The sequence below is a fragment of the Meleagris gallopavo genome, chromosome Z (assembly GCF_905368555.1).
Source record: "Meleagris gallopavo chromosome Z, MGAL_WU_HG_1.1, whole genome shotgun sequence".
Classification (NCBI taxonomy): Eukaryota; Metazoa; Chordata; class Aves; order Galliformes; family Phasianidae; genus Meleagris; species Meleagris gallopavo.
Window position 1 is genome coordinate 738,435 of NC_139435.1, and position 26,330 is coordinate 764,764.

Sequence of the window (26,330 nt, forward strand, 5' to 3'; positions counted from 1 at the left end):
GTGATGTATTTGCTTTGTAAACTGTGTAATTTCTTGCGCAAATGCAATTTAAAATCAGTTCTAAACATTATACTTCCATAATGCTCATTGTTGAACTTGATCACATGAAAAGACATGCAGACCTTATGGCATACACACGCTACAACCAGAGGTCAACGTGGAGATTTAGAGGTCCCTATCTGACACTTCCTTCCTGCTGAGAAATTACCATATGTCATCCCCCTCTTTTATTCCGTTGCAGAACAACAATGGGTTCAAGCTCCTGAACAGATTAAGCATTGTCTTCTGTTTGCTTTTCATGCAGCGAAGTTCTATTGTCACTGGAGGACATCTGCATCAGGGACACTTTGCCATGCCTTCCACATGAATGCAGCACGATGGCACGTGTAAAGTGACAGCATGAGCAGCAGAAGTCACTTCACAACAAAGACTGCTTTCAGCAGATGTATAAAAGAAGCTGTTTAATTTATGGAAAATAAACTCAAATTTATGTGTTTTGTTGTTGTTGTTGTTGTTGCTGTTTGTTTGTTTCTTAAAACAAAACCGAAGACTTTAAAATTTCTCCCTGTTGTTGTTCTCTGCAAGTGTCAATAATTGTAACAATCACTATGATGGAAGCAGCTGGTCCAATAGCAGAGTAGCACAGAGATGTGCTGAGCTCAGGACAAATACAGGTCAAATAGATGGACATCCAGCATGTCATACTATGCATTAATCATATCTATACTAATTGATTTTTAAGAAGCACTGGTAATTTATGAGCAGCAAGATGCTGTAAGTAGCACACAATGGGATGTAAACGTATGACCTAAGGGTACCATTCAAACTCTTCCTCCAGGAGAATTCTAGTCACGCTGCCAAACACAGGCAAAGCATCCCAAAACATCACAGTTAAGGAACAAAGGTATTTTTCTCTACTTTTGACAATGCATATAATTTCTATTTTTATCAGTTATTTCTGATGAAGTTAAAAATTTTCCACTGACTACCCTACGTTACATATGTCTACCATCATAATGAGCAAAGCTGTTTCAAAAGAAAATTGACATTCTTTTCATTCAGAAAAGAATAACTGCGATAAATCTGTACAGTTGAAAACAAAAGCATATACTATCTCTGACAAATATGCTTCTTCTGGCATTGAATTTGCCCAAAAGATACCATCTCTGGGAAACACTGGCCTCTCTGGTACATATTTTCCAAAGAAAAGTAAACAGCTTACAAAAAAAAAGATGTGGAGACAAGAGCCCTACTGCACTGTTGCGTTTTTTTTTTTAATTTCCACTTTTTTTCTTATTGAGTGCAACTTCTCTACTTCTGTAGCATCCCTACATGAGAAGAAAAGCCTGATGCATGTCATTCCTGAAACTGGCTTTCTCTTTCAAAATACAGATGAAAACAGATCTGTATTTAGCACAAGAGTGCAAACACAAGCACCTCTGACAAGCAAGTTTCTTCTTTGGATATACATAACCTCACTTTTGCATGTAAATGATGAAAATCACAATTGACGTGTCAGTTACCTGTCATGCTTATCAGCTTTCTAATATAAGAGCATTTTCATAGTTTAAAGATATATGTAAGGACATATACAAAGGATATTCAAAATACAAAAGATAAATATCTGTAAAATACCACAATAGCAAAGCATTTGTTTTCTGCAAAATGCAACCTTTTACAAATTGCAAATTGCTCTGTACCTCAAAGAGGCAAAGTCTTAATAGCTTTTTTTTTCTAACTGTAATTTTGGAAGAAATTACATGAGCAGACACTGTCTGTGTCCCCAGCAGCTGCAGCAAACATCTCACTGCTCCTTAGTTCTCAAGGTAAAAAGACTAGGCCATGTTGTCACAGATTTACTTGTTTTTTTTCCACTGAGAGAAATAACTCGTTTGCCTCAGTGAACAGCAGCTCTTTAATTCAGCAGAGGAGGAGGCACCTCCACCATCCCTCCATTCTCTGCGTGACTGCTTCTGTGCTGCTCCCACCACTTGAGGAACTGAAGTCTAACCTTATGTACACCCTTCTTTTATATCACATGTTGTTCTATATTCTGTATCTAGCCACTGTACTCAAGAAATAAAAGAGAATGCAGACTCCTAAAGGATCCAGTGTCACTCACTGCCATCTTTCATAACTACAGATAATGGAAACAGCAGCAGAGGTAGAAGCAGTGTTAAAAAAAAATTCTTCCTCCTTTTAAAAAGGAAGAGGAAATACTTACGTTTACATATGTTTTACCATTATACTTCAGCTTGTATGTGTGATATACATTTTTCTGCTACTCTGTATAACATTGCTTTACAGACTGTGAATGTCTTACAGACACCTCAACATCTGAATTTTAGGGAGCACTGAAAATATGCAAAAATTCTGTCAGGAAATGATTCCATGTCAGTATCAGAACTTAAAATTGATTCTTAAAAAGTTCTTAATCACTACAACTTTTACCTAGAATATAACACTACCTTTGTAAATCATGTAAAAGCTAGTAATATTTTTATCACATGATAATAACATGATGACTTTAGCATATGGAGCTGAGAAGACACATGAAACTGTTCCAAAGAAAGTGATTTCTACCTTGCTTAATTTGTCCTTGGGCTGCATGACTTGCCATCGATGGAGGTGCCTTCATTTTTGACATTTCAGGAGTGCCTGGCCGGGGTGGCCTGAAGTAGGAGAGGAGAGAGCATAAAGAAGGAAAAGGCAAAAAGGGGAGAAAAATGAAGAAATATTATTTGCTAAGATCCCACATCTAAACAAACTTGGAAAGGCAATCGGCAAAGAACAGTCATGCTGACATCAAGGAAATCTCTCATTTACAATTCCTACCTTCCTTGGTTACGTGTGTTTGTATGTTTTGATTTACCTAGAATCTGACCTACTTTTTAATCTATTTAAATCCATGAATATTAAAAAGAAGAGCAGAAATTGGCTTTCAGCCCTGTACTATCTTAACACTTACATTATCATGTTAATATCAGCCCCCATTATATTAACATTGTAACTTCTGCAACCCGATTAAAAGCAATAGCATTATCTTGGCATTAAAAAAATACTATTGCCATGACATGCAACATCGGTTGCCTGGGTACTTAAAGTCTTCATAGCTACTTGATACACCAAACTCCATAGTAAAATTAAACAAAATTAAACACCGTATTTGAATCGAGACTCTAAATAGAAGCCATCACGTGTTAAAAGGGGCACTGGTTCTACCTGGTTGGGCCTTTCTTCATGTGGTCTCCAATAAAGGTTGCATTGGTCATGCTCATCAGCGTGTTTGCCAGTGAAATGACAGAGAGGAGATGCTGGGTGGTGACAGCACGTGACACGCCGTATGTCCCCTTTCCTAATCCTTCTGTAATGGACATCTTCCTGCTCAACTCCACGCCATCATAGGATGGTTTGCCTACAGGCTGATTGTAGCCGGGAAGCATCAGAGACATGTGGCCTCCTCTAGACAGAAGGCCAAAGGATACTGAGCAGTGTGGCTTAAGCATCCCAAGACGATCAAGGCAAAGCTCATCTAGAACAGAATTCAAGCCCCAGGCATGGAGACAGGACATAAAAAGTTTTGCTGTATCCATGGTTAGGTTGTATTCTAGTAGAGTTAATGGTTTGGATTTGCTAGAACGATACTCTGGGTCAGTGTCTTCTCTTCTCTGCCTCATTGATTCTTCATCCTCATCTTCATCATCAAGAAGATGTTCCTTTATGTTTTCTTTGATGGTTTCCTTGACCTGCTGGAAGAGGACAGCTGCTCGCTTACCAGTCAAGAAGGAGCCTCCCTTGTCAGACCCACCAGAGGCCTTCTGTAAATTCTCTGGAGAGATGAGGGCACTGTTGGGTCTTGCGGCCTCTTCGGTCAGCAGCTGAATTATCAGTGCTTCCACATCAAAGAAGAGCACATGTATATCCGGATCTGTTAAATTAGTCTTTATAGCTTGAACCATCAGAGAGTTATGCGAATATTTAGGTAAATTCCCCTACAAAAGAAAAAAAAAAAAAGTATTTTGAAATTGTCACTGGATTATTGTCCTTATACTTTTTTTTGTATTTAATCCATGAAAAGTGATGAAAGCTAGAAAAATCACATGGGCATGAAACATGAAAAATATTCTTATATTCTTTGCTGCCATTCTCATAATTGAAAATGTTGAAAATAATCAACAATTTCAGACTTGTGATCAAATATTACAATCCTAAAATACAATAATTTCATTTACTTAAGTTTATCAGATAAACAGAACTCTAGACAAGGAGAAATGTAAGTGCAGATTTCACAGCAGTTATTTTGAAACCAACAAGGTTTGCAGCTATTACACTGTGTTTACAAATACACATATGCATATCTAGAGAGGTATAAACCAGACTATAAAAGTAACTGATAACTCATGCAAACATTTGCACATTCTGTACATACACTAATTTGGGACATACTTCTATTCTGTTCTTTAAGCATTCTGATATTCCACAGACATGAACCAAAGAGAACATCTTAAAAAGTCTTATATCCCCTAGACCACAAGAATATTCCATACTGAAAGCCTGCTGACCAATAAAAATACATATAACACCCATTATCTTGTCTACTTCAATCCCTGAGCTCTACAGTTGGAACACTTACAGGTGCATTTATCACGACAAATCACAAAGGCAATCATATTTACCTTTACATACATATTAACATTCTCTAATTGAAAAATTGGACATATACATCAACCCAGCATTCACTTTATCTCTCAGGTACTTTTTCCAAGACAGCAAATACTTTCAGTCCTACAACTACTTGGCTACTGTCAATTTCATACAGGATTTCAATAACAGGTGTCTGAAATCAGAAATGATGTACATATATTATTTTTCCATTATACCTGTAAAGATCGTCAAAAAGCTGTTAGCACAAAGGAATATAATATTCATCATCTCACGTTCACTGATTGCTTCAGGGTATGAAGTTAGTTCAGAAATAAATGTTATTTTAATTCCCAAGGTTTTCATTCACAGATTTTTGTATCTCAAAGCACTCTGCATTTTCTCTTGCTACTACACTTTACACTCTTCAGAGATGCAGAATATTTGTTTTTAAATGAGATTGGCTTTTTACAGAAAAATCTTCAGAGGAAAAACTGACCTCTTCAAAGAAATACATGAGCGTTAGCTTTGGAAATGCACCTGTCTGAAAACACTCAGCTGCTTTGACGAGCAGAACAAGAACAACTTCTCTATGCTTCATAGCAAGATGTGCAGGGGAGAAAAAAAGTGTGTATATATATATATATATATATATATATATATATATATAAAATAAGTAAATATATATATATATATTTTTTTTTTTTTAAGTGCCCTCTCATTGCTTTTTCAATTCTGTTCAAACACAACTTGCCCAAAGTTTATTTACCTAAAACTAATCTAGTCGAATTGCTATATTTGATATTATAATCTTCATTTTCCTATGTAATACCTTTTTTTTTTTTTTTTTTTTAATTTTTAGACTCCTAATTTAAGGCTGCTAATATTCTGATGAATGTCCACATTCGACTCCACGGAGCAGAAGTGGAGGAGAGCAAGTACAACCCCTGGTAAACTTGCTGCACTCACTTTACTCTCAGAGGGCAGTTCTCAGTAATGAGTTGTACTTGTCATTTCCACAGCCTCAGCCAAGTTTCAGGCACCGCATGCACCAAAGACCAGCCTTCTCTTAAAATTTATACTTTTCTTTTTTGCCTCTGCCAAAAGACAACTTGCTCCATTGAAGAAGGGTTCAATCAGTGCTAGGACAAGACCTCCTGCTTTTCTCAGGTAAATCCTGAGAACACACAAACCATGCTTATTAAATAACTTTTCCATAAGAAGCAAATAACAGGTAATTGGAACTAGAAGAGAAATAACTAAATGTCAATAAATAATTACAAATCCTGTTCTAAAATTCATTGATTTATTAACATGTTCCTTATTTATCACAAAAACCTAGTTAATTTCTTTGAATGTAATGTAGGAAACTTTTTACACAAGGTCTCTGGTAATGATGTAAATGACAAAATTAGAAGTAAAATAATCAAACTCCTTTGTTATTAATCCTCATTGCCCTGTGGGACAGAACACATTTTGCAGTGCTATGCACCATTTCTCTGCAGGTAGCAGTACCTTCATGTTAGCATCTCCTGCGCACAAAACACAAACATCTGCAGTGCATGCACAAGCACAACATTAATAATTCAGTGATGCTGGCAGTCATACTGGATTCAGAAGGAATACTGTGCACAAGTCTGAGCACACAGTGTTCTAAAGAATGCCCTCTATAAGTGACAGTTCTTTTCCAAGCAGAATAGAAGATATGAGAAAAAAGTAAAACAAAATAAAACGTGAAACTGGAAGCGGCTCTCTGCTGCTCCCTGGTGGTCAAAACTCGGCCTACGTGAACATCACCAGCACTTTTAGGGAAGAGAAAAACAAAAGGAAAACTGGAAGCTTTTTTCCCTAGGACTCCACTAACATTTCTGAGTGGCACTGCATAAACAGGCTAATCAAATTCAGAGCTTTAAAGTCTACTATAAAGGGAAAAATGATGAACTGCAGCACACTGGAATCAGAGTATCTTTATTTATTGATTTTACATATATAAGGGACAGAGTCACAGCAATGCTGAGGATAGATCCTCTAATCCCAATATCTGCTCAAAGCAGAGCAAACTGTTCAGGGCAGGGACAGCTTCTTACATACTTCTCTAGTATACAACTCCGAGGCCTTTTTTCCAGTTTCCAGGATATTCCTTCCAATATAATAAAATTTGCTCTCACACAAAACCAAACCAAAAATAAAGAAGACAATTATTTGGATTGTGATGATCTCAATTTAACAAATTCATCATTATGATCCCTAAACGTCTGTATCAGTGAAATAAAATATCTCAAGAATCATAGCTTTCCTAGCAGAGGCAAGGAATAATGACCATTCTGCTTACTATAAACTGATGCCTATCCATGCTTTATCTTCCTACTCCAATAAACAAACCCCCAAAAAAACAAACCCAAAAAACAAAGCCCTTCTCTTTCATCTAGCTACATCCTGGCAGCTGAAGTGAGAAAGGTGATTCCTGGTGGATTTCCCTCAGAAAGGTCCTTAACTTCTTTAAGAAAAGTAGTGAGAGAAATCACTAACAAGCAAAGATCAGCAAGAGAAATCCCAGCAGTTCTTTCAGCACACATTACCCCTCCGTCAACCTTTAGCTTCTTATGTTTGCTTCTGCAGACATAACTGTTTTCACCTACAGTCTGGGAAAAAACTGTTCCTGATAAAGGATTTAATATGGTCACAAGTGAAATCTAACACTACTATCTTGTCTGGAGATTTTAATCCCAGGCATGAAGAAGACTGAAATAATAAAAACATGGATATCACAGGGTTCTCATTTCTTGTCAGAAAATTCTTTTGCTTGTCTCGAGGTTTTTTTAAATACTAAAATGTCCTCTCATATGCAAAAAGAAAACATTTACGGAAGCAGGTGAATTCACAATCTTATTTGTTCTTAACAGACATTGAGATATTAACAAATTAAACACATGCTGACATGACAATTACATAGACCCACACTTAGCAAGAAGAATGGTATTTTCCATTTCAAAAGGGTAGTAACAGAAATAGAAAAATATTTTAATTTCTTTCATGAGCCACAATTAAAAAAGAAATTATAAAAAGTTTTCAAGTTATAAAGATAGGCCAGATAAACTAACTTAAGGTCTTTTCAAGCCTTAATGATCCTATGAATGTAGGACCCAACCAAGGCCAGGCAGATCAACTTGAGGTCTTTCTATTAAAATATCAGAGCGGCTTGGATAAGATTCTTTCAATTAAAACAATGAAGACTGATTCAGATGCTGCACTGGAAGCAGACCAAGCGGAACACAGCTTACTTTGTCAGATGCCTCGGAAGCCAGCAGGTTGGTGGCCAAGGTCTGCAGCTTCTGGTGTGCCACGTTCTTCAGGGCAGCCAGGCTGCGTCGTGTCATGGCCTGCTTCAGGTTGACAGCGGGGTGGCTGAGGGAGTCCACAGCTGCAGGCAGTGCCTCGTCACAAGCATTCAGGATTTCAACTGCTGTTATTCCCATCACACATCTGTCCAGAGCACCTTCAAGCATTGTGAAAAACAGCAGGTTAAGCAAGAACAATGCAGAATGCCCCAAAAATCACAATACAATGGGATGCAATGCATTGATTTTTCAGAGGCATTAACAGCTATTTTTAGAAGTAAAATTCCTGAAGGAATGGGATTTCCCCAACTTTCTAAGTGGTTGAAGTGTGCAAAGAAAATATTAACAAAAATCGAAACAAGTTCAAAAAAACCAGTGTGATCCTGTACTGCACACACTGGAGACTGCGTGGGCCCAGCATGGAGCAGAATCTTGTTCTCAGCTCGTTGATTTCCCTTTCCCATCCTTCGACTATCATGGCTTAAACATCCCATGATGGATATCAGATTCCTTTTTGTTTCCTAAAGCTTCAGAAACAAACAAACAAAAAAATCACAAAGTGGCTTTGGTTGGAAAAGATCTTAAAGATCATCTAGTTTCAACTCTGCTTGCAGCAGAGTTGAAATTCTCAACTCAATTTAACAGAATCACAGAATGGTAGGGGTTGAAAAGGACCTCAAAGATCATCCAGTTCCAACCCCCTGCTGTGTGCAGGTCACCAACCAGCAGCCCAGGCTGCCCAGAGCCACATCCAGCCTGGCCTTGAATGCCTCCAGGGATGGGGCACCCACAGCCTCCTTGGGCAACCTGTTCCGGTGCCTCACCACCTTTTGTGTGAAAAACTTCCTCCTAATATCCAACCTAAACCTCCCCATCTCAGTTTAAGTCCATTCCCCCTTGTCCTACCCTATCCACCTAAACAGCCGTTCCCCCTCCTGTTTATTTGCCCCCTTCAAGTACTGGAAGGATTATTTCACAATAAACTGAATATGATTTTCAGGTATTATTGTAGGTTTGGGATTTTTTTCCTTAAGTGAATGTGGGCTTTAGAAGGTAGTTACATACAGCACATACATTTTTTTCTCACTTTAACCCTTTCAACAAAGACATTTCTTACAGTCAAGCTTACAATTTCACGCCTTGTTGCCCATTCTGTTAATCTGTCTCAATTGCTGTCTTCTAAAGAGAAGATCAGCACCTTTAATAACAAAGGAAAACAAACTCCAGACAAACAAACAGAATTTTGCACCATCCTTCACTTTACAGAGGAAGATACTAATGACACTTAAGGTGCTGAACTTCTACACCAAACTTTCAGGTAAACTGAGGAAGCATACATGCTGACAGACTGGCAAATGGGAAAGCAAGCATGAAGAAGAAGGCCAAAGCAAGTTACGCTTCTCCAAAAGCGAGCAAGTCATTTTAAATACTGAAATACATATTTAACAAAGGTTTATTTAATCTACAAACTTTGAGAACATGGGGAGGGAGAGACAGAAAGTGTGAAAAAAATTAACATCTCTCTCAGATGCAACTTACACAAATTACCAAGCATTATTAAGAAAACTGATTAAACAACATCTGACTGTAACCATACCTGTGTCCATTTGCCAGACATACACGGACCCATCAGAGCATCCCACTACCAGGTAGTCATCAGAAGGCCTCCACTTGATCACTTGAATAGGGAAGAGGTGGCGGGATGCCAGCATGATACATTTTTTCTCACGCAGACTAAGAAGGCCTACGGAGTGATCACTGGCCACAGAGCAAATACAGTGCTGGACTCTTGCCTTTAAAAGAAACAAATACAGATTAATCCTGATGGAGACATTTTGCTTTTAATACTCTCATCTGCACTGAATCAAGCGTAATGATTAACAACATATTTTATAAGAAAAACACAAGGACATGAATATACAGCAGAACTTGCTGTCATTACTAGGAACAGAATCCCACTGGGCCAAAATCTCCAGAAGCAAACCACTCACACTTGTAAAGTCAAAAGGCTGTCACACCAGCCTGCCATTTCTGCAGAGCTGAGGAGTATTGCTACCTTGAAAAAATGTTATGCACTGAACCAGAAACTGTTCAGTGCAGCCACTCATTTATGTATTTGTTTGCTCTTACCATCAGAAACCTTTCAATTTTCCACAGAAGGCTAATTATTTTCTATCAATGTTTTACAAATGTTTAAAATCTGAATAGGAAGCAACTGTGAATTTGTTTATTTATCTGAAAAAAAAGACCTAGTCGTCTGACAAAATAAAATAGTGAATACTTACTCTCAATCTCATCACATTTATATAATTTTTTTTTTTTTTTTTTTTTTACTCTACAGGCTGAAATATTTTACCTAACACTGATGTATGATCCTTACTAAAACAAGGGAAAAAAAAGGAAAGCCAGGCACTGCGATCCATGAGACAGAACATTCAGGTCCATGAGACACGTTTATGAATGCTCCAACAGGTGAAGTCACTCCAAAAGAACTATTCTGTAAACAATTTTAATAGCTTTATATTTTCTTCCAACTCTTCCTAGACTAGGAGTATGTGTTAATATTTCAGTTTAAATTCAAAACTTTACATCTATATTTAGTTTAGATTAACATGTTAAGTCACAAATGTTTCTAAAGGTACATCCAAGGCAGATTAGCATCGCAGCAGAGAGAGGGAGTGCAGAGGTACAGGAAATGTGTTAGAGAAACACAGGAATGAAAGTGAGGACAACAAAGCAGAAGAATGATCAAGAGAGAGAGAACAAGAAGGGAAGAAAAAACAAAGAAACAAAAGGCAAAGAAATTGTCTTCAACAAAAAAAGAGAAACTATGATGTTGAAGTAAATCGATGTCATTACATGCATTAAATTCTTTCTGCTCATCCAAGTTATGAAAAGTAAAATTTCATTCAAAATCTATGGGCTAACTTAGTGTGGCTTGCCTTAGCCTCAAACCTCATCAGGGAAGTAAGTTCACTTCATGTGGTAGAAATGCTCTCCCACTGTTAATGCTGTATACATCACATAAAGCCAATCATTTCCTTAGCTAGCCATGTTTGAATACTCATTTTTTCTATGTTTAGTAATTTCTATAGCTAAATCATGATGTGAACACAACCAAAAGTAACAGAACGATCACGTTATTTTTAAATGCCTGCAAGGGTCATACTTGAGCTCAGAGCTAGAGCCTTGGTATCTCATATTGCATTCACGTTTTCAAGAAGGATTTAAGAGGCTGTAGCATTTATGGGAAGCGTATGACAGGTTATCAGAACATATTATTTAAAACTTACAGTACAGTTTTCTGGTGGAACTAGAAGCTGTGTAATTTCTCCACCATGTACACAGAAGATATGTTTCATCTCTCCAGAAAATATATCCCATATGATGACTGAGAAATCCACACCACCTGAGATCAAATACCTTTGATCATAACGAGAAGAAACCTGATGAGGATACAGTAAGCAAGTAATTTTGTTTCGATGACCTCTGAGAGTCCGGTGAGGTGGCCAACCTGAGAAATGGGGTAAAGTCAGGGTCAGGGGGTGAGAGAAATGGAAAAGAGGGGAAAAAAAAAAACATTTTTAATTTTGATAAAACAATAAATAAAACAGAGCACTGCCTGTGATTAAAAAAAAAATTACATATACTACATATTTGCCAGATGTTTTTGAAGAATTTGCCTTGCATTGCTTTAAAAGATTCACAGTATTGTTTTGTTTTGTTTTTAAACCTCACATGGACTTGATGACTCCTCTGGCTGCACGATCTCACAATTTTCAGCTGTCTCAAAACAGCCTACCTCATAAGATAATCCCATCAGAAACAAAAATACAAACCAAACAAAACCACAAAGGTCTGGAAAAGAAAAAAAACAACCAAGTTTTTCCCACTCAAACATTAATTTATCTAGAGATATAATCAAAAGAGAGCTGTATCACAAAAACTGCAAAATCTTATTTGGCACTAGACACAGCAGAGCCTGAGCAGAATAGGCACAAGCGACAAATTTAAATTTAGAAGAAAAACAGCTTCTGTGAACATAATGCAGGAACAATGAGTCCAGTCTACTGAGATCAAAGAGATCAGTTACAAACCACTGTCACTGGAACCTTTCAGCCAATGAAAAATGGGTTCTGAAAACTACCTTTTTAGTTGGCAATTTAACAAAAGGAAGTTAGTAAGTAAATACCAGAGTCAAGTATTCTAAAGAATGTGTGTATGACAAAGTTGAACTTTCTTACTATAATTATGCTTTCTAGCAACAACTGCAGATCTTACATAGAACACATAGAAGCACTTTGTATTTTATGAGTGTAAGAATCACCAACAGTCATTTGCAGAATAACACATCAACTTAAAACAACTCACATTTAAAAATAATCATCTGTGTAAATTATACAACTGACAACCTCATCTACACACACACACACACACACACACACACTTGCACACTTGAAAACCATTCACACATCATTTCCAGTTGCCAGCATTTGCAAAAAAATCCTGGGCTCAAATATTTTTTCTGAAAATTTAAGAAAGTATAAAAGCAACATTATCTGGCATTAAGAAGTACAACAGCAGGACAATGTATCACATCTACTAACTACACTGCACATTATGAGAAATTCTCATTTCAATGTGTTATTTTTCCAAAGAGATCTTCACAGACACCTCAGTACTCAGTGGAATGTGCTGCCTTTCTGTTCTCTGGCATCCCAGAAACCCAGGAGAAACATGTGAACTCCAGCAGTGAAGGAATCCTCCTTCAAAAATACATTTAGACTGTCTACAGTTAATTCATTACCTAGCTTCCTCATCACAACGTAACATCAGAGTTATGAAGAATATAGCTATAGAACTCCTATCTTCACTGCTCTCCTTGCAAGAGTATTTCCTATTTCAGCGTATGTAATAAGAGATAAGCACACACTGTAATGCAGTTGTGCTTTTCAAAAGCTGATTGGCATACCTCTCCTAAGCATATGCTCTCCTTGCAAAAGCTGAACTATAGCAGTTTGGGTTGCTGGCACAATAACAATGCTTCCATCTTCCCGACCACAAACCAGCCGCCCATGGGCTGGAATGTACACGCTGGCTGTAACCTTCAGTGGTTCCTTGATGTTTGGTATTAAGCTTAGTTGGTCTATAATTCCAGCTGGGCGAGGAGTAAGTTTATCAAAAGCTTCCTGGAGGGATATTGAAGTTGTTGCTTGCAGTCCTGCTAGAACGGAAAGAAAAGAAAATAATTGAAGAACCAAAACAGGAATGCCTTTATTAAGAGATTTCAAAGTTACAACTTTTACTGTGTCACAACACCTTGTTCAAAGTAAAAGATACATTTTCGAAATCAATTCACTGGCTACCCCAGGGAAGCTACACAAGGAAGCAACACATGAGAGACGGGGAAAGCATGTGATTTAAGCTACGAGAAGTTATTACATAGGCAGACAGCACATGGCACTTCCAGACATCACAGCTGGAATTTGGGGGGGGAAAAGCAATTAAAAAATAATAACTGAAAGATGTCCAGCGTAAGATTTTGATCATATATTAAAAACTTCAAGTTACTAGAGCTCTAACAAGAGGCTAGCAATTAAAGGAAGAACAACAGAAAAGCTTTATGCATTTGTAGGAAAAGCAACAGTGCTTTATCCAGCAACAAAACACACAAAAAACAGAGATACTCATAAACAGACCTAGCAAAAGACTTCGTTACACCTACCTTTTGCACAGTCTTGTTCCAGCGTATCAGGTACACTCCAAATGCACAGCCTCCCTGAAGAGTCTCCTTGGATCAGCAGATTAGAGAAAAACTCCCTATGTCCATAGAAGAATTGGGTGACTGGGGGACATATTAGTAACTGGTGAAAAGAAAATAAATTTGAAAAACTTCAGACACAGGCAATCTATGCACAAATCTGAGTGTTTACTTTTCTCACAGAGTTCACTGTGTATTTTAGAAAGCAGAACAAAAACCAACTGCTAGATGCTTTACCATTTTTCTAGTAGGAAGGACAAATATAGCAACATGAATCAGATGGAAACTGTGGTTAGTTATACAACAAATCAGTTCTAAGGGAAAGAAAAAAATCTAAAATACATATATATCCTAAATATATATTTTTGTTTAAAATTTATGCTCAAATGTGGGAACAGTTTAAATAGTTAAGATAAAAAAAGGATTCCTACAATAGTTCAGTAATGACAATATCTGTAAATCAGACAGTTACTTATACTTGTAGCAGAATACATGATTAGGCATATCACACATCTAGCAGATGCAGTTCACAATGCAATATGAAAACAAAGCACAGTTCAACAAGGATTTTAGCCAGAACTGGCATTTCTTCATGGGAAAATCTAAGCTTTTCAATTCAGAATCACAACACCAGGCACTGACGAATGACAAACTCTTATCAGATGACAACTGAAGATTCATTTGACCACAGACTGATCTCTGCATTTATTTGAGAACTAATAAGAACCAAAATAAGAACCAAAACAGTAGGGAAATGGCATCCATTTTTCTCCCAAATGTCTACTTCCTCTAGTTAAAAAAAAAAAAAAAAAAAAAAAAAAAAAGGATCTTGAAGGACTACATTATAAAGAGAAAAAAAATGTCACGACATTTGCATATTTCAACACTATAAAGGAGTGTTATCCACAAAGGAAAATACAAAAAAAACTATATTTTACCTGTTTATCTGCTCTGTCCAACACACTGTACAATAAAGGAGGAATTAAATTTTCTACTGCTTTCCCCACACCTCTACGAAACAAGTCACTGGCTGGAAGACAGCTGAGTTTAAGAACAAAAAGAAAAGATTAAAATTCCTTGTGACAAGATTAATTGCTGAATCATTAGCTAACTACATGAAATGCTAGGTTCTTAAACCCTAAAATGTTATATTTTTCAATTGTCAAAACAATACATTGCAGACCACTGCAATAAACTGCTTAAAGAAATATTTAAGTGATATTTTGACTTGTTTAAATGCAAAACACACTCCTTGCCATCACACATTCTCCAACAGCTACCATAAAGAAGTGAAAGAGTTATCAAAATACTAGAAAACAGTGAGGCAACCTTGGCTGAAACAAGCTAATTCACAGATCCTTGCTTTGATGTGATATATCTAGGGGACATGCACTTTCAGGTTTGCTCATGAAATAATAATTCCCATAACTTCCACATGATCTTGTAACATAATACAAGCCAAAGATACACAGCGTTTATTCAAAATTTCCCACGTGTTCATCTAAAAAAAAAAAAAAAAAAAAAAAAAAAAAAAGCAGTGTTCATTGTTGAGTACCTGGCTGGTAATTTATATATGAAACTTTGACCATCTTCTGTCCACACGATCACTTTATCAGCTGACACAAAGTCACCACCAGTCCAGGTCTGTTCATTCTCACTAGGAACTGAGCATAAAAGGGAATAATCTCCAGCATCAAAAACCTGAGAAGAAACAGAAAAGTCTGTCATCAGCTAATCGCAGATTAAAACGTTCATGCAGCAATGAATTTCAACAGAGACATACTAAAAGGGTTGAGAACAACTTGCTCTGAGTGTCTTACTGGCAATTTAATTACATCAGCTACTGCAGTGAGAGTAAGATAGCATTTCTTCAGCTGCCTTCCTTACCCTCCAGTATTTAGAGCACACCACCAACAACGACCGCTGGGTAAATGCACAGAAAGAAATGCTTTGACAGTTTTGACAATAAATGGGTTTTGACTCCTCTTCAAATACTGGTGTTGTATCCTAAAAACAAAAAACAAACAAAAAAAACAACAAAAAAGTAAATTAACTTCATACATATACTTTTAAATAAAATGCAACTAAACCAAGCTGTATTACTTACTGTCCTAACAACTTCAAAAAGGGCATTTACCGATGGTTTCAGTCTTGCTCAAACTATGAGCTGGTCAACATTTCTGTGAATCCTAACTGAAACAAGTACTTAGGCTTCATTTTGATACTCGTATTACTAAAACCTATCTCAAATCTGAGCTCTGTGATTAAGAAGTCAGCCCTGCAGATGTGAGTAGCACATACACAGAGCAGCAGAAGTAGGGAAGTGATGAGAAACGGGACATCTTGCAGGAAGGCGGGATATTGCTGCAACTCCCCACCTGCCAAGCCTGGCCATGTCCTCCTGTTTTCTTGGTCTGTGCAGCTCCAGCCACAGACCACGCCATGCCACGGCACACAATCATGCCATCTGGTGTATGTTTGAGCACTCTTACCAGGCTGGTTATAAATGCTTGAATCAACCAGAAGTGTGCAGGCTTCCATTAACAAAACAACAACAAAAAAAAACAACCTTAACAAGACCAGAGGCAGAGATGATTAGGACAGCCATGCAGTTAAAACAGAAACAGGTGCTCAAAAGTCCCAGATTACAGCTCCTTACTCTGTTATAGATCTCTCTGGTGTAACACTATCTTCCTGAAATTACATTTCCCCATCTTACAAAAATGAGGAAAAAACATGCTGTCCTACAGGACAAACCACTGAAATGTTCTGACAGTGTGACAGTAACCAGCCCTTGAAACTGGCAATCTCTTCACAGGAAAACATGTATATGGCAATCAGATAATAAGATGACACCCAGCTGATTTTTTTCTTAGCTAAAAATGAACTTAGAACATGACAGAAAATGTGATGGAAAAGGGACTAGGCAGTTTCATTAGATGCCAGATGGCAGACTTCTAAGGAGAAACCAAGCCTTCTATTATTCTTCTTCAGATCTGCAAGAGCATGCAGCATTTTCCAATGTGACTTAAGCCTAGTGAACTCCTCATCCTCAGCTGGACAGATTAGCTGTGCTATTTAGTGTGACTGCCCTCGATGAATTACCTGGCTTCTTGTCAGCCAGCTGAAACTAAGCAGATTCAGCTCAGCTCTTTCTTTCAAGGTTCCCACTATTCCAAATGGCCTATGTTGTGATCAACTCTGAATAGTTATGTCTTTGTGTTTCTTACTTATATACTCTTCACTGCTCCCTGTTTTACTTTCTTAATATAACTGTCAAATGTGATATTAGCTAAACTGTGATCAGTTGCATGACAGGCGTTTTCAGAAATGCCTTGATAGCAAATGGTTTCATCAATCTCAAAATTTTAAAACAAAAAACACTAATAATGTCTTTGTCATCCTCTGACAGGACTATAAGCAAGTAATTCCATTAAATTGGTCTTCCAACCTAACTCAGACTTGGTTGATTTTCTGATATAAATGCTCCTTGAAATACAAAAATGGAAGTAGTTTATTTATGTGTCATAATGTTATTTTTTTCATAGTTGCTAAGTATAATAACCTATGACTTCAATTTAAGATGTTTCTCTAAATAGATCATTCACAAGAGAAGTTTGTTAAGTCTCCTTTAAGAGTTTTACTGATCGGTATATAGGAAAGGAGAAATTACCAATAAGACCGAGCTGTAGATAATTAATAATGAATACTAGGAAGGATTATGCTCTCTGGTCAGTAAGTCTTTCAAACACCTTCATATCTCACTTCTTATTTATATCTTACATCTTCATCAGAACAGAGTCCCAGAAAAAATTCTGGTCATCAACAGCCGACAGTACTATACCCTGTAAGACTTTTGGGACATACCAGTAATACAAAAGCTTTTGCTTACCTGCATGCGATTAACTTCAGATGTTATTATCCATACTTTGAGGATGCCAGTCACCGAAACTGCTACAACAGTATCCTCTGGAGAAAAAACAGAAAATAAGCTGGTAAGTACAAGAAGGTCTTCGTTTTGTTACACTTTGTGCGTATCTGAGTACAAACACATCTGACAATACTTCAACACTGAAGTTTGTCAAAACCATCTTGAAACGTTTGCTTCAGAATCAAAAGATTATTTTGCAAAACAGCATGCCAGAAGCATACGCACACAAACGTGAAAGCACTGAATCAGTGCAAGTCTCATGATGGAGAAGCAAGCACTTCTAATGATTATCTAAAGCTCAAAATACATAGGGGGTGATGAGGAGAAGGGCAGAAAACCACACGCTCCAAATCCACATCCAGTGCCAAATCTTCCAGAAATTCCTGTTTCTACCAGGCAAGTCAAGTGCAGAGCAAAATTCCATCAAGCCAAGGGGCAAGTTCTTGGTTACAAAATATAAAAATGATTACAAAACAAGAAGTAAAATCAGTCCAGACAACACTTAAAATCAGAATTCACTTCCAGTTATTCCAGTAACTTTGATGTTGTGGGGACAGCGATTTAGCTTTCCCACATCAGGATTTTAAATATATTTTCTGCAATAATAGCTTTGAAAATGTTATGCCAGTGCTTTTTATAAAACTACTAATCAAAAGAAATCCTCATGGCATGTACTTATCTTGTCAAAACCACAATTTCTCATGTGCCAAACGATCTCAATGTATACCACACTTCCATTAGTTATGTAGATGACAGCCTTAGCATTTGGAGCGCTTGCACCTCTTCCTCCAGTCTCGTGCCAGTTTTCAGGCTCTTACTATTACAGTGCTCTCCTAAACTCTCACAACTCTCAGTGAAAACAGTTACCACTCTTCACTCCAGCAGAACATGCTTTTATTTAAAAAAAAAAAAAAATTAAAAAAATTAAGACTTTTCCTGTCTTTCACAGGAACTCCTAAGGAATGTGAATCAATTTACCAATTTACCAGGTGAGCAACTTGTTGAGTTGATTTAGCTATATTTTATGCTCAGCTCATGAAAAAGCATTTAAATTTGGCCAGAGCTAAAACTCTCATCTGATGTAACAGCAACAGAATGAATACCCATGTTATCAAGTCTTCTCCTGCTGTATTTTCAGAGACAGAAATAACTACACATCTGTTACTTTTACAGAACGTTAGAGCTTGGTACTGCCCAAGATCACCTTCATCCCCCACGTGGCAGAAAGAAGCAAGAAGCAACATTCTGAACTCCTCCCCAGGCTCTTGGAAAAGCTGAAGCAATGTATTCCCTTGCAGGGAGGTAAAGCCACAACAAAAGCAACAAAAAACTTTACCTTGTGTTCTGTTGGATTTAATGATAGTCATGGAGCTGATCCAATCAGGAGATATCTTTGATAACAGAGAATAAAGAACTTCAAGGCTGGTAGCATCCACAACAAGAATTTCTGGATAATGTCCATGGCATAACAATCTCCCTTCACGCTGAGTCCCAACCATAAACTGGTAGAACTAAGGGGACATTAACACAATACAGAAGTTACACTCCATGCAAGACACTAACTATTCCATTTTTAACCAAGATCACTACTACATAAATACATCCTAGTGGCTTCATACTCAAAAATTGCTGCTGGGTTGTGATGAAGGAGCTTTTTGTTCCCACCTGCTGTTATTTCCTACTTCCAAATGCAGGGTGCTTATTGATTCCCACCTGCTGTTATTTCCTATTTCCAAATGCAGGGTGCTTATTGATTCCCACCTGCTGTTATTTCCTATTTCCAAATGCAGGGTGCTTATTGATTCCCTCCTGCTGTTATTTCCTATTTTCAAATGCAGGGTGGGATAATTGATAGAGTGAATGTTTTCATTCACGTTTCAATAACTTGGCTATAGTTGTCCATGCTATACAATGCAGAATAGGATCACCAAATAATACACAAATACCAACCTGGATGCCAGTATGTGTACAGGCTAGCTTAGTAAACTCTATGCATCTGCCATCATTCACATCCCACAGGCACATCTCCCTAAAATACAAAAGAGAGATTACAACTACATCCAAAGTATTTCAGTCTTCCAAGGATTTAAGAATTATTTACAATGGAATAAATTAAATGCTTATTATTGACTGCATGAATTGCATTTAGACAAAGAAACCACAAAATCTACTTGAGCATCCAGTGCTACCCAAATCTGTGCAGACTGTTCTTCTCTACAAAGACAAAAGGAAATGAATAAAATACCACAGTACATCACAAACAATTGATATTAAGTAAATGCAAGTATGTAACTGAGAATTTCTAATTTCCTCTCACAACTATTTCAAGTCATTTGTGTACATCAACTGCACTCTGTCAGGTACCTGAAGATCAGCTTGCCTCTTCCACATTTGTGAGAAAGAAAAAGGTTTTACAGAAAACCAGAACTTTATCACACAGCAGTGAACTCTGAAGGTTTTTCAGAGACTCCAAGCTGATGACAGGTGGAAGCATCACCTGGAACTCTCCAGCAGTTCTAAGACCAACTTGAAATCAAAGAACAACCAACAAAAAGGAGTATCAGAAAGTATTTTTCTGACCTATCTGATAAGAAAATATTTCAGTTACCTCCAGGAATTAATTCAGATTTCAGAGAGCTAAAAAAGATTTAACCCTATGTACAGAATTTTCCCTATATTTTGACTTTCAAAATTTTATGCCTAAATTTATTTGGAACAAAATCTGTCAGTGACTTTTCCCCTTTTTATCAGATATATCATTTCACAAAGAAAACTTTTTTGTTCTTACTCTAAACCCCCCAAAAAAAAAAAGACTAGTTAGTACTGAAATCACTACGAGGTGGGAATTCTAAGTTTTGACTAACTACGTTCACAGTGTTCAGGTTAAAAGATTGTTTTAACATATTCCCAGGATAAAAAGAAATTATTTCATTTGTTTGGATATATAACTGACCTATACTTCTCCAACTGCACTTAGCACAGGTAGAAAGTAGGAAACAAAGGTGAAAGATAACCCCATCTTACTCAATGCAAGTTGACAAACCAAGGCTATTCGTTTAGAATGAAATGCTCATCTCTCTTCTTAGAAAGCTGTTTTAGATTCCTGCTGACAAGAGCAGTTTCTTCAACTACCTGAAACCTCTGGCCTCCCAGAGTCACTCTGTCAGAGTAACAAACTATGGCCCTCTTGCTGACATCTAGGATGTACTGTTCCACAGTTGGCCAGGATAGGAAAGTGAATACAAGGGCACAGTGACTGCACCCTCTCCACATGGGGTTCAGCTGTCCAGGCTCATAGCCAGCTCTGATAAGTAGCTATCTGGCCTTGAGCAGCTATGAGGGAAAGCAGGGAGCTGTCTCAGCAGCTTATCTCCAAAGCCATCGTTATGCTCAGGCTCTCTTCCCTACCCCTTAGCACTCAGTCACACCGTATATCCCAAATTATGACCACACTCAGTACCTGCAGTGGAGAAGTCCCATCATTTGGAATATCTATAGAGAGTGGACTAAGTAAAAAGCACTGTGGATGAGGATGCTGGAATGAGAAGACGTACGTGCAAGCAACCTGATCTCTACTCTACTCAAAACTTCCATTATTTAACAGATCTGCATACTAATAAATGCTCAGAGAACTCACCCACTCTCTGACGCACTCACTATGTACTGCTTCTCACTGGAAGCAGAGGCCTTTGATAAACAAGTGATTGAGGCTGTGTGACCAAACAGCAGAGCTCTGGGGTTAATCTAGAATCAGAAACAAAACGTGAGAGAAAAATAACACAGTGTTACTTAACTAGAACATGCATATTCCAGATTTCTGTTTTATAAATTATATAAATATATGGCTACATGTATACATGCACATTTTATTAGCACAGTTGTGGACACACAACCTTGAAAGCATTTGCACAGGATGTGCTATGTTGCATGGAAAAAAAAAAAAACATTTCTACCCAATAACATAACATGAATTTGTATAAAAAATTATTTTGCATAATACTCGCGTTAACAGTGATTTTAAATGATTGAATTTGACCCAACTCAAAAAAAATTGTTATACTGAAGCAAGTTTCCTCCAGTCAAGTACACTTCACAGCCCTACACATCTATTTATAAATTTACATACATTGCATTCACTGATCTAAAAAAAAAAGTGACTTTCATTTGTCCTTTCTAGAACGTAATAGTCATTTTGTACTAATCCCTCCTCCTTTATTTTTTAAACATGCTAAGCAAATTTAGGGGATAACTCAGATATTGAGAATTTTAGGTACAACTCCTTCCTGAACCAAACTGCCTTTTACAAAAAAGGATTATTTCTCTACTATGTTCCAGGATATTAAGGTTCCTTGAACCAAGGCAAATTACAAGATTAAATTCACAATAGACGCTTGCAGATTTCAACTCCAGGGCAACCACTAATATGTAATATAATAGCTATATTTATAATAATCAATCTTCATCTTTGCTACTAGATTTTTTTTTCAGTTTTCATGGAAATCAGCAGATTAATCAAGTAATAACCTTAAAAAACTGTCAAGATACAATCCTCCAATCTCTGGTTTTTACAAAGCAGCTGCACTTGAAAACAGCTTAGAAGAGCTTCAGAAAAAGAGGAAATAATTATTTAAGATAAATTACTGAAGGAGCAGTAAAAGAGTTCAAGAGCAAGCACTTCTCTTTCTATTGAGAAATATTTGCTACAGGAAGTAGTTGGCGTGACATCCAAGTCCCATCATGTGAAGTGATGAAGAAAGGACAGATGAACGAGTACAAAATGACCAGAGGGGATGCTGCAGTACTGAACAGTAAAATGACTTTGGTAACAAGGATGAACACCTTAGACATGATCTGAACTCAAGTTACACATACAGCATCTTACCTCTAAATCTGGAGCAATGTCCCAAAGACATATCTGGCCATCGTGGCAGCCAGTGACGATCATCGACGCGTCATCCATGAGCAGCAGGGTTGATATGCAGTGGGTGGGGGCCCTCTGGCCCCACAGGACAATGGGCAACACAAGGCTGTTCCCAGCCATCCTGCTTTCACACCTGTCAATTTCAGCAATAGAAATTAGGTCTCAATGAATATGCCTGCTCTTCAGCTGACACCCTCCTATCTCACAAGACAGTAAAAGATGAGTCTGAAGTGACTTTATGAACATTTCACCCTAAAGAAACAGTCACTACAGCATGCCACTCCTCAATTAAAACACAGTATACAATCATCTCTTCCCTCAGTGAGGAAGATTTTCATCCTCACAAATGGGCCAAATAACATATTTACACAGTTCTGAACTTTTCAGTCTCTGGTGTCTAAGCCCTCATCTGCAGCAGTGGTGGCTAAAGATGCATTTCTATAGCCTTCCTTGGTGGGAAATCTGTGAGAAAAGCTTCTTAAGAGGGGCAGGCAATGAGGGCAAAGGAACTGGAACGTGCTACAAGTGACACAGTTGTGGGACAAGAGTCACTCCTAGAATTATCAACATTTAGAACTAATGAAAGCTAGAAAAAGGAAATACAGCAAAGGCAAAGTACTTCTCAATCCTCCACCACTGCCAGCCCTCAGGAGCTGGATCCTAAACAAGAACTGGTTGAAAGTCTGAGGCTGAAGGAGAAGGAACTGATTTATTTCTGTTGTCCCTTGCTGCAGCTGTTACAAAATAAAAATTGCATTTTTAATTCTTTTCTGCACAGATGTTGATGATTTCCTGGACCCATCCCATTCATTGCCAGTCATGTCAGCTGTCCCCACAGATGCCCGGAGCTGCAGTCCAGCCATGGGTAGGGACCAGGAAGGGGAAATGCGAGCTGGGGAAAGCTGCAGCACAGAACCCGGGGACCTGAGCAACAGCAAGGCCAATAAAAACCAGTTCTGAGATCAGCAGGAGATTTGAGCACCAAACCAAGCCTGTTTTTGTTAGCAATACCCTGAGTTTACCAAACACTTCAGTGTTCAGACGTAAGAACTCTTCCACTTTCCGGTACTTGTTAAGAATAAACTGAAAAGCAGAGCACATAGCCAGCAAGCAGAACGCTTACATCAGATATGACCAACATTTTCTTCATCTTTTACTCAGGATTCATATAGCACTGCAGCAGTTGCTCAACTGCCCTGCAGAAGAACTTTGAACTACAGAAAGTTACTGAGAAATGAATGGGGAAATCAGTGTGCTAAATGAATGAAGGAAGCGTTCTTGTTGTTTCCTAGCAGAGGTTTCTGCTCAGAACTTTGCACACTTCAAATCACAGCAGAATTTCCCATTTAGAGGAGTGTAAACAGGGCAGAAGAATTCCCTGAAGGAATACCTTAACACGCTTTCCTGTTTTTATATTGATATATATGCATTCATCCCACTGATCTTGTAGTACCAGTGTGTGCTCGCAGACAAACAAATCTTTCTAGAGTAGTTTAGAATATGGAGAAAGCAATTCTGAATGATTACAACGGAAAAATAAGCAGAAGAAGAAGAAATACCCTCAAATGTGCTCATCTCCAGTGGCAACCCCTACGCTTTTGATGCAGATAGCACTTTTTTACATTCTATTTCAAAAGCTTTTTTCTGCCACGCCATAGGGAGCTCAAAACAAATTAATGCTATCCCTCATCTGTATAATCATTACACCGAAATCTCTTCAAGCACATAGTTTTAGAGTAATTTGGACAAACACTGCCTCCATTTCTAGTGCAAACAGTCCCTGTGGCAGCAGGAATGGAACACAGTAATATATACAGAAAAAGGGGGGAAGGGAAGCAGCAAACAGCTGAACAACAGCTTGATGTTACAGACTGCAGCGACAACTAAAAACTGGCCTGAGTCTTGGAACAGAGGACACAGGCAAGCTGGATAAACCAAGCCTCACACTTCTGAGAAGTCTGGATGCGGAATGGTTTTTCAGTAAATTCAAATGATGAAAACAGTAATAGCAGTCACTACAAAGTGTCGTTTTATGCCCAATCTTTCTTTGCACCCAATGGGACCACAGCTATTAAAAATTGAGCAGAATTACTTAATAAATGAATACAAATACAGACCAACAATCAAGCACGCACCCTGTTCTGACACACTACCCTGAGACGAGTGCTTGTAACACACGGCTGTGAATGCAGTGCTGTTACGCAATGCTGGATCAATTGTTCCCTGTCTGGATGATCAGAACACAGAACTGCAAAATATTTTTCAGAAGGCATAAAGGATGCAGCGACCTTAATAAAGGCAGCGTACCTGTCAGCTGAGGAATTACAAAACTTCTGGCCTAAAGGTACTCGATTTACAGAGAAATGATAAAAAGAACTGAATGAGATCCTAAAATGAAGATTGTCCAGATGCAGTACAACAATGCATCACAGAAATACAAAGTCAACTTTTACCACATTTTGTCATGAAATAAAACAGATGACACACTGGGAAAGGTGAGCTGAGACATAAATTTCTGTTAAGATGAAGTATTTAAATCACAATGAAGGTACAATATTCTGCACCAATTTTACATCAGCCAACTACTGGGGCTCAGAAGCTGTGGGCTGGAAATACAGAATTGCCAAAGTCAGTCCCACAGCATCCTGTCTGTACAGCCACCCTTCATGGCCAGGAGTCACAGTGCACTGCAGTATCCCTAATGCAGCTTGTTGGCACACACTATACCTAAGTGCTTTCTTGCTTAGTTGGTGTTTGGGGTTTGTTTTCCTCTTTGTTTGTTACTATTATTTTTTTTAATCTATCAATAAGTAATATTTGACCTTCAGTTTAACCTACAAAATAACTTTCAGTTGATAATAAAACAATCAATAATTTCAGAGCTGGAAAATTCTGGGAATAGAAATGCTGGTAAGCGACAAAGTCTCTTCCCATGCTTTTCACTTCCTATTGCTCATAGTTCAGGGAATGCATCAGAATATTTCCATAAGTCATCTCTTGATTGTCTCAGCGACACGAACAACTGCATGTTGGGATAATAAAGGAGCTCTCCTACCAGGGCATACAGTTGTTTTATCAAATTCTGCAGTAAGCCTGATGCTTTACCTAAGTATTTCTATTAAAAAAAAAAAAAAAAAAAAACCAGCATTATATATGTACTTAAGTACTGAATTTTCACAAGGATATTACAGCAGTCACAAGTATTACCACATATAAGCAATCTAATTTTTGTACCGTCCATGCAGACCAAAGTGAGAAAACACTGCAAACATTAATAGCAAAATCATATGTAAAGGCTTACAAATATTCACATTCCAAAACTTTTATATAAAAGAGAGAAGCAGTTCTTAGAACTTCTAATACCGACCCCTCGGGGAGAGAGAGCAAAAAGAAAAGCTACCTCTTGCCTTCCAGTTTTTTATTATGGCATCGCAAAGCCTTCATTAGAAACTTCATTTTCAGGAAGTACCACAAACTCATCTCAACTGGCGCGGAATTCAGACTGCAAAGAACAACAGTTCTCTACTGCCACTGAGCATCAAATACATTCCCAGTAAAAACCAGAAGTCACTTAATGTCTGGAAACAATCAATATAGAATTTTTTTTTTTTTTTTTACATCAATGATGACCAACTCCAGTAACAAATAAACACAGTACCTATTGACAAATGGTCAAAAAGCACGCGGTGAACTGCAAAGGAAACCCTGTGTTCTACTTATCTATACCTCTCTAGAATT

At 37.7% G+C, this 26,330-nt stretch overlaps 1 protein-coding gene across 6 annotated transcripts in view; it reads right to left on the reverse strand.

Moving 5' to 3' along the window:
• The window catches only part of WDR7 (WD repeat domain 7), a 114,023-nt gene that overhangs the window by 81,615 nt on the left and 6,078 nt on the right, over positions 1 to 26,330 (reverse strand). For 5 of the 6 annotated variants that reach the window (XM_085214179.1, XM_085214183.1, XM_085214178.1 and 2 more), the window contains exons 2-16: positions 22,554 to 22,725; positions 21,309 to 21,415; positions 19,622 to 19,700; positions 19,008 to 19,182; positions 17,633 to 17,709; positions 15,628 to 15,747; positions 15,296 to 15,441; positions 14,679 to 14,781; positions 13,705 to 13,843; positions 12,952 to 13,203; positions 11,273 to 11,493; positions 9,577 to 9,772; positions 7,923 to 8,137; positions 3,223 to 3,992; positions 2,584 to 2,672 (exon numbers count right to left, since the gene is read on the reverse strand). In XM_085214179.1, coding sequence (XP_085070305.1) covers positions 2,584 to 2,672; positions 3,223 to 3,992; positions 7,923 to 8,137; positions 9,577 to 9,772; positions 11,273 to 11,493; positions 12,952 to 13,203; positions 13,705 to 13,843; positions 14,679 to 14,781; positions 15,296 to 15,441; positions 15,628 to 15,747; positions 17,633 to 17,709; positions 19,008 to 19,182; positions 19,622 to 19,700; positions 21,309 to 21,415; positions 22,554 to 22,712 — 2,848 coding nt within the window. In that variant the 5' untranslated portion in view covers positions 22,713 to 22,725. The remainder of the gene's footprint in view (positions 1 to 2,583; positions 2,673 to 3,222; positions 3,993 to 7,922; positions 8,138 to 9,576; positions 9,773 to 11,272; positions 11,494 to 12,951; positions 13,204 to 13,704; positions 13,844 to 14,678; positions 14,782 to 15,295; positions 15,442 to 15,627; positions 15,748 to 17,632; positions 17,710 to 19,007; positions 19,183 to 19,621; positions 19,701 to 21,308; positions 21,416 to 22,553; positions 22,726 to 26,330) is intronic. The other variant, XM_085214182.1, reaches the window with a different exon arrangement.